General features: G+C 53.9%; 1 protein-coding gene across 1 annotated transcript; it reads right to left on the bottom strand.

The window, feature by feature from the left end:
- Window positions 1–3,913: 3,913 nt before the first annotated feature.
- Window positions 3,914–9,013, bottom strand: LOC102428996 (atypical kinase COQ8A, mitochondrial-like). The gene is given in 10 exon segments (XM_014450992.2): window positions 3,914–4,969; window positions 5,603–5,655; window positions 5,658–5,688; window positions 5,933–5,998; window positions 6,114–6,221; window positions 6,410–6,551; window positions 6,790–6,883; window positions 6,994–7,075; window positions 7,421–7,561; window positions 7,672–9,013. Coding segments are annotated over 10 exon segments (1,293 nt in total). The 5' UTR covers window positions 7,963–9,013; the 3' UTR covers window positions 3,914–4,684.
- Between the last annotated feature and the right edge of the window lie 6 nt (window positions 9,014–9,019).

The following is a 9,019-nucleotide window of genomic DNA, read 5'->3' as shown; positions in this document are numbered from 1 at the left end:
GAATACATTGGAAGGGTGGTCAGTACCATTGTGAGAAACATGTAGGGGGACAGTGACAATGTGAGAGACATGGAAAGGTGGACAGTGGACAATGTGAGAAACATGGATAGGTGGACAAGTGACAATGTGAGAGACATGGAAGGTGGACAGTGACAATGTGAGAGACATGGAAGGTGGACAGTGACAATGTGAGAAACATGGAAGGTGGACAGTGACAATGTGAGAGACATGGAAGGTGGACAGTGACAATGTGAGAGACTCCCCGCCAGTATCTCACGTTGGAGTCGCTCAGTATTAACCAGACTTGGATGCGTCGCAGTAAAACGGGCTGTTAGAATGGAGGGTGCTGTCTTTCCTCCCTGATCATAAAGGCTGAGGACGGAGCAAAGGCGACGGACTGGCCTCACGGGCCCTGCTTCCTGCCGCCCCTGCTCGCCCGGCTCCTCCTTACGCTGTGGAAGGACGTGGGGAGGCGCCCAGGACTTGCTTAGTCCCCCATAGCTCAGCCGAGAGCCGCGTTCCCTTCTCCTGAAGCTCTCAGCTCTCTCAGCTCTCTGCGGGCCGGAGCCCGAGTGCCTGCCTCCTGCACGGCCAGCGTCTCCCCATCTTGGCTGTTACTAACGCTGCGGTGAGCGTGGGTGTGGGTCTCTTTGTGGATTAGTGTTTGCATTTCTTTGAATAAGTACCCAGGAGTGGACCTGCTGGTAGTATGGCAGCTCTGTTTCTAATTTTTTAAACAATCTTTATACTGTTTCCCTAGTAGCTGCATCAGTTTACAGTCCCAACAGTTGAGGTGGGTTTCTTCCCATCCTCACCAGCACTTGCTGATTTCTTGGTGACGGCCATTCTGACACGTATGCACTGACATCTCATTGTGGTTTAATTTGTATTTTCCTGATTAGTGACATTGAGCACCTTTTCATACATCTGTTGGCCATTTGATGTCCTTTTTGTAGAAGTGTCTATTCAGGTCCTCTGTCCTTTCTAATCGGATTGTTTGGTTAAGTTATACGAGTTCCTTATGTATTTTGTATATTGACCCTTTATCAGTGTATCATTGGCCAATACCATCTCCCATTCCGTAGGTTATCTGTTCGTTTTAATGGTTTCCTTCACTGTGCAGATCTTTTGAGTTTGAAGTTGTACCATTTGCTTATTTTTTATTTTGTTTCCCTTGTCTGAGGAGATGTATCCAAGAAGATATTGCTAAGAGTGATGTCAGATTTACTGCTTATTTTCTTCTAGCAGTCTGTGGTTCCAGGCCTTACGTTTAAGTCTTCAGTCCATTTTCCGTGTATTTTTGTACGTGATATAAGTGGTCCACTTTCCTTTTTATGCATCTATCTGTCCTACTTTCCCAGCACCACTCATTGAAGACTATCCTTGCCTCCTTTTTCATAGATCAGCTGTGTATGCAAGGATTCATTTCTGGGGTCTCCATCCTAGTCCATTGATCTGTGTATGTTTTTATGCCAGTTCCACACTGTTTTAATAATACAGACTTTAGTATAGTTTGATATTACTAAGCGTGGCACTCCTACTTTTTGTTCTCAAAATTGTTTTTGGCTATTCAGGGTCTTCTGTGGTTCCATATAAATTTTAGGATTAGTTGTTATAATGCTGAGAACGCTATTGGGATTGCACTAAATCTGTAGATTGCTTTAGGTAGTAAGGACATTTTAACAATATTAATTCTTCCAATCTGTGAACATGGTATATATCCTTCCATTTATTTGTATCTTCTTCAATTTTTCTTCAGTGTCTTATAGTTTTCAGAGTACAGATCTTTCACCTCTTTGGTTAAATTTCTTCATAGGTATTTTATGCTTTTTGATGCAATTGTAAATGGGATTGTCTTAAATTCTCTGATAGTTAATTGCAGCCAATTTCTGAATATTAGTTTTGTATCTTGAATTTATCCGTTCTAATAGTTTTTTAGTGAAATCTTTAGAGTTCTTCTTCTTGTATCTGTTCATCAGATATTGGCTTGTAATTCTCTTTTCCTGTAATGTCTCTGGTTTTAGTGTCAGGGTGATGCTGACTTTGTGGAATAAGTTTGGAAGCACTTCTTCCTCTTCCGGTTTTTTGAAACAGTTTCAGAAAAATAAGTATTAATTCTTCTTTGTTTGATAGAACTCACCTGTGAAGCCATCTGGTCCTGGACTTTTATTTATTGGGAGGTGTTTTTTTTGATCCTCATCCAAGAATTTTTTAATTTATTTTAGAGAGAGAGAAACATCAATCTGTTGCTTCCCATAAGCGGTTTTGGTCTACAGGACATTCCAGTCAATCAACTGAGCCACCCAGCCAGGGCTGGAGGTTTTTTATTACACCTTCAACTTCACTACTAGTAATCATTGTTTAGATTTTGTATTTCTTGGTTCAGTCTTGTGAAGCCATACATTTTCTAGAAATGTATCCATTTGTTCTAGATTGTTGAATTAGTTGCATGTAATTGTACATAAGTATTCTTTAATGACGTTTTGTACTTCTGTGGTGTCAGTTGTAATTTCTCTTTCGTTCATATTTTTATTTGGGCTTTCTTAAATGAGTTTAGCTAATGGTTTGTCAATTTTACTTAGTTTTATTTTTAAACTGTAATTTTTTTTTCTATTTTTTAATTTTATTTCTGCTCTGATCTTAACTATTTCCTTCCTTCTGTGTACTTGAGCTTTGTTCTTTTTTAGGTCCTTTACATATAGATTTGGTTGCTTATGATTTTCCTTGTTCCTTGAGGTCGGCCTGTATAACTGGAATTCCCTTAGAACTGCTTTTGCTGTGTCCTATACATTCTGAGAAGTTGTGTTTCATTTGTTTCAAGACAGATTTTTATTTCCTCCTGATCCTCATTGGTTGTTTAGGAGCATGTTGTTTAGTTTCCACATCTTCGTTTCTTTTCCGGTTTTCTTCCTGAGTGGGTTTCTAGTTTCATGCCACTCTGGTTGCACAAGATGCTTGATAGGACTTCAGTCTTGAATTTATTGAACCTTGTTTGGTGGCCTAGCATGTGTTCTATTCCGGAGACTGTTCCATGTGCATATGAAAGAAAACGGGGATTCTTAAATTGATGGATGAAATGATTGGCGGGTGGTGCTGGTACTAGGGCAGCAGCTGCCATGAGACCACGCCTTCCCGTCCGAGCCCAGCGTCTGTTGCTTATCCATCTCAACTTGCCAAGGTTTGCCTTTAGCACCTTAGGACCTGTGTGCGAACCTACTTCGGACCAGGTCTCTCCCGGTTATTTCAGCCCCGAGAGAACTTTGCAGGTGGTCACGGTGTTTGGAGAGCCTCCCCTGAATGTTCCTGCTCCCGAGGAACTCATCCCACCGGGAGAGCCACGCTTCGGGAGTTCATTGCGGCTGATCTCTCACGTGGGTTTCACTGCGGTTCAGGAGCGCGGACCCTGCTGGCTGCCACTTTCCCAGTTGCCAGCATTGCTTTTCTGTGTGTGGGGTAGGGCCCTGGGGGTGCGCAGGGGAGTTGCTGGGGTGGTAATGCGGAGCTGTCCCTCCCCGCTTCCTTTCTCCTCCCAAACCCCTTTCTCTGATGATGAATGTGGGCTAAGCCTTCCAGGCTCAGGCACTTTTCAGAAGCCTCACACTGGGCACATGTGCAGGCCTCGCAGGAACATCTGGAGGCGGCGGGTGTGCACTGACCTTGGGCTCCTCACTCATTAGGAGGGAAAGAATTCATGCCACAACGGTAGGATGGTTTGCCTTTTTTTGAAAATACATTTTTATTGATTTCAGAGAGGGAGAGAGAGAAACATCAGTGAGTAGAGAGAATCATTGATGTGCTGCCTCCTTCACGCCCCACACTGGGGATCGAGCCTGTAGCCCGGGCCTGTGCCCTGACCGGGAACGGAGCCATGACCTCGTTCATAGGTCGCCGCTCAACCACTGCGCCACGCCGGTTGGGCTGTTTTGCTTTTATTGAAACAAGTAAATCAGACAATTACAAGAATTTTACAAAAATTAACAGAGCCTGTGAGGACCCCAGGTCTAACCATGTGACATCTGCACGTTCGTATCACTCCACCAGGGCCCTGGGCCCGGAGGGGAAGGAGGGTCCCCCACACACCGTCGTCTACCCGCGCTACGAGACCAGAGCTCTCTCTCTCTCTCCCTCTGCTGCTCCTGACCCTACCCATGGGAGGCAGCAATTCTCCAGAAACTTCCAGTTCTCTCAGTACAGCAACCAGCCAGAGAGCAGGCCTCACTCGGGCAAACAGTACTTGTGGGCACTGCTCCCGTCCGACTCCGGACGCCGATCACAAGCTGGAGAGGAAAGGGCAGAAAACACGCGCACACCTTCTAACTCATGTTCCACAGCAGCCGAAGGGTTCTCTATCTTCTTCCTGGTGGCGGGGATTCTCGCCTTCTGGTTAACACTCACATTAGGTAAAACCCCTGTTACTAAGAGGAAATAAAATTGCCTTTTTATCTTTATCTAGAGGATTTCAGAGGCTCAATAAACAACTGTTAGATTCTGACAGAGGAGCTGGGGTTTCATTCTCATTCGTGCACACCTCACTCCGCACCCTCTTAGCCATAAAAACCCCGATAAGCGCTGGCAATGGGGCTCCAGCAGCGTCCCGGTCAGAGCCCGCCACCCTCCCCGCGGGCCAAGGAGTTTAAATGGAGCGCCGCCCCCACCAGCTTCCTGCTGGTTCCGTGGCCGAGTGCTACTGCCCGTCCCGCCTCTTGCAGTAGCCGCTGTAGGCCTCCTCGAACATGTCCTTGCAGGGGATCTTGGCCTTCAGCTTGGAGCAGATGAGGAAGGAGCCCCCCATCTTCCTGTGCAGCGAGTAGGTCTCCTCGGGGGGCGGGATGAGCCGGTGCTTCAGCATGATGGGAATCAGGTTGTGGATCTCCTCGGTGGTGCTCTGGGTGCCAAAGTCAAAGGGCTCCTGAGAGGCAAAGGCCTTCCCCAGCGTGAGGATGGCGTCTACGTGGGCATCTTCCATGGCCTGCAGGCAGAGAAGGAAGGGGTCAGCCTGCCGCCCGGAAAGCTCGGTTTGAAGCTGAGTGTTTCATTTTTCACAAGATCGATCCTGGTAACCAGAGCTGGAAAGCAGCATTAATGCGTGACCTGGGCTCCGTGTGAGACAGAAGGGACGGCAGGGCCTGCAGCCCAATGCAGGCAGGAGGCGCCCCACCTAAAGGCACACAGGTTCACTGTGTGTGCAAAACAGACTGGAGAGTTTTCAGGCCCTAAGAACAGGCTCGAGTGCTGCCGTGAGCGGGCTGATTCCTCCCCGCTCCTAACCCCCGAACTCCAGGCGCAAACCTCTGAGTTGCTGGAGTGAGAAGGGAAAGCCACCTTCCTGACAGGTCCCTTAAGCACCCCACTCGGCTGCCCCAGGCCCTGCCACTCAGAACCTCGGGCACAGAGGCGGGGCAGGGGCTGGCTTTCAGGCACGGAGCGGCCGGGGGCTCTGCAGCGAGGGTGGCTGTCACCTCGTGTCACCCATTTATAAACGGAGGCTCTGCTGTGACTGCAAAGGAGTCCACTGCCCCCTCCGCCCCCCCGCCCCCCCCCCGCAGGCCCCGGAGTGTGCCTGGAGCGGCAGACATGAGCCACCAGGGCCACGGGCGCGCACCTTGACCTCGTAGCCGGTGAGGAACTTCATCTCGATGGACTTTTTCAGCACAGCTCCCGGTCCTGGTCGGCGGCAGCCCTGATGATCTGGGCACACAGAGGAGCTGCTGGGGCCAGAGCCACCCTGCCCGCCCCCAACACTGCCAACCGGCTCACTGTTCCTCCCAGACCCTGGCCCCGAGGTCCCAGCGGGGCCGGGAGCCTGACGGGGCCATGACCTCCCCAGACTGAGCACAGGACAGGAGCCGTCAGCCTCCCTCCCTCCCTCCCAGTCCCCACCCCCAGCCCTGCCTCAGGACCACATGGCCAGGCCCTGCCCCGCCCGCCCTACCTGGATGTAGAGGTCAGTGAAGGATCTGTCAAATTCCCGAGTTGCCCCAAAGTCCAGGAGAGCCACCTGGGAATGGGCGAGAGCAGGGGCAGGTTGGCAACTGGGGGCTGAGACCCCCGACCTCGGAGCCCCGCTCCAGCAGAGACCTCCGGCCCCTGCCCTGCCCCCACGCAGGGCTCACCTTGTGCTGCTCAGGATCATAAAAGAAGTTGGACCAGTTGGGGTCTGTCTGCATGAAGTGGAACTCAAACAGCTCCCTTAGGCACAGGACCAGGATGTGGTGGCAGATCTGGGGGCAGGGAGAGCCTGGTGACTGAGAGTCTAGGGCTGGGGAAGCCTGACTCCCAGCCCCACCTTCTGCCCAGATGACACTTAGTTCCAAGGGAACTACCTGGGGGCAAGGGGAGGACACGCAGCCCCGTCCCCCTGAGCCACACAGGGGTCACCTGGAGGCTGCAAGGCCTGCTGCAGACACACCTCGTTCCGGATCTCCTGGCTCAGCCCCTCCGCCTGGTCGAGGGGGAAGCCAGACACGAGCTCTGTGGTCAGCACGTGGGGGCTGCAGAGCTCGTCCACGACCTCGGGCACGTAGAAGAAGGGGTGGTCCTTCAGCAGCTCCCTGTGGGGTGGAAGTCACACCGGCCAGCTCCCCCCACACCCACCCTGGGGGAGGCAGGCAGGACAACAGGGACTGGCCAAGTGGGACCTGCTTCTCAGTGGGCAGGACCCGGGCCACAGGCACCCACCCCTCAGGACCCCTTCCCCCCTGGGCTGCCTGAAGACGGCCCCTCTGTCCCCTGCTGGGGACAGCAACAGGCACGGGGCCCCCAGCCCAGCGGCCCCGCCAGGAGCTGCACCTGAACTTCTTGGCACAGGCGGCCTCTCGCTTGTAGTCGCACTCAAGGGCCAGCTCCCGCCTCAGCACGTCGATCAGGTGCTCGGGGAACAGGCCTGGACAGGGTAGGAGGGTGTCCGGGTGAGCAGAGGGCTCCCTAGGGAGGCCCCCGCGGTACCCAGAGCCCGTCCCAAATGCCTGCCGGAGGCCAGCAGCGAGCACAGACCTTCCGGAAGCACGTTGCTCATGTTCAGCACGGCCATGAGGTTGTTGACGTCGCTGTTGATGCTCTGGGCCACGCCAGGGTACTGCAGGGGGAGCAGGGGGTGTCCCATGAGCAGAGCGGGACCCCACTCTTTGGGTGAGTCACAGCTGCCTACCTCTCCCTCCCACCCCATCTCTAGGAACAGCCGCCACTCAGGGCCCAGCCCTCCAGCTCGGGCCCAAAGAGACAATCAGGTCCCGTCCTCACCCACGCCAAGCTCCTGGGGGCTGTTCCACCCCCACAGCCACTCACTGGGCGAACCCGTTCCAGCGCCCAGTGCTGACCAGGCGCTGGGGCCAGAAACGACAACACGGACCCCGCCCTGCAGGGCCCACACCACGGCCGGCTCCCCTCGCAGCCCCTGTGGGACGGTGCACCCAGCGCCTACCTGGATCTTCATGGCCACCTCCCGCCCGTCCTTCATGCGGGCCAGGTGCACCTGCCCGATGGAGGCGGCTGCGAAGGGCCGCTCCTCGAAGTACTCCAGCTTGTCCCTCCAGTTGGGGCCCAGGTCATTGTTGAGAGTTTTCTGGAGGGAGAGGCAGGGAGGGACCGTCAGCCCAGCCCAGCCCAGCCCCTCCCAGGAGGCCCCGCAGCTCCTCTGCAGCCCAGGCCCCGGCACGGCACCGCCCGCCTCACCGTCATCTGCTTCAGGGGCATGAAGTCCGCGCTCTGCCGCACCCGCTCGAAGATCTTGGCCAGGTGCGGGTTGATGAAGGCGTCGTCTGGAAGGCACGGAGGAGTCAGATTGCAGGGGGCCGGCCCCTGGGGAGGAGCGCACGCACCCTGCCCGTGCGGGCTCCTGGGAGAGGCTGCTCTGCCCCCACACACTGGAGCCCAGGCCCAGTGCCACCAGCAGGCCCCGCCCAGCTCCTTCCTCGCACCCTGGCAGCACGTCCCACCCAGTACACAGGTGGGCAACAGCTTCATAGGGACAGACGCTGACCGGGGTGTGCACACTCGGGGCCCTGCCACGAGGCACCGGGGGAGCCTGGGCAGCCGGGCCCCGACGACAGGCTGCGTGGCTCTCTGGACCCACCCAATGACCTGAGAAGGTGCACTTCTTAGAAATAACAGCCATAGCTTTTCACAATTATAAAAAAATAAATTTAGGAAATAAAGGATAGATAAAAATGTGTAAAAACCCACAATCTGGTCACCTGCAGGGAGTTACCCTTTTTCTTTCTGACCCTTTTCCCGGGTTCCATCCAGAGCACTGCCTCCAGCTGCTCAGTTACTGAATGTTCTGAATCGGCTGTCGTGGGAGCCCCCTGCCCCCGCCCCCCCACTGGCCCTGCTGCTGCTTCACTGGCTTCAGCTTCTGTTAACAGTCACGCCCCGAGGACGTCTCGGTCCGTGACCCCACGGCACCATAAGGTCCTAATGGAGCTAAAAAATCCCCGTCACCCAGTGACCTCACAGCCGCCATGACCTGGCAGCACAGGCCTGCTTCACGCTGCGGTGATGCTGGTGTCGACAGACGAGCACACACAATACGGACAGTTTGTCGTACTCGATCGTAAGTGGCGGCTGCTGCCTCACGTGTACTATACTCTCTACTTATCACAAGAAGCTCGCTCTGTCTCACAGGATGCCGCCCTGGCCGGGTGGCTCAGTTGGTTAGAGCGTCATCCCCATCCACCAAGGTTGTGGGTTCGATCCCTGGTCAGGGCACATACAAGAATCAACCAATGAACACATCCATAAGTGGAACAACAAATCCATGTTTCTCTCTAAAACCCAGTAAATAAAACCTCAAACAGTCACAGGTTACGCCAGCAGCAGCCCCACACGTCCGTGTTGACACCTGATTGCATCACCTCCTGTGCTGGCTCGGTCCCGTGTTGTTCTGTGCAGTAGCGTGTGGAACAGGCGTGGGGCCAGGAACCGCAGGCTGTTTTGCCCCGTTGCACCGCCTCAGAGGCTTTTCCCAGAACGTGTCCCTGTGACTACAGCGCACGTGACTGCCCGTGCGAGCGATGAACCC

Source organism: Myotis lucifugus, unplaced genomic scaffold (assembly GCF_000147115.1).
Source record: "Myotis lucifugus unplaced genomic scaffold, Myoluc2.0 scaffold_6077, whole genome shotgun sequence".
Classification (NCBI taxonomy): domain Eukaryota; kingdom Metazoa; phylum Chordata; class Mammalia; order Chiroptera; family Vespertilionidae; genus Myotis; species Myotis lucifugus.
The sequence above is the reverse complement of the archived record's forward strand: the minus strand, read 5'-3'. Positions and strand labels throughout refer to the sequence as shown.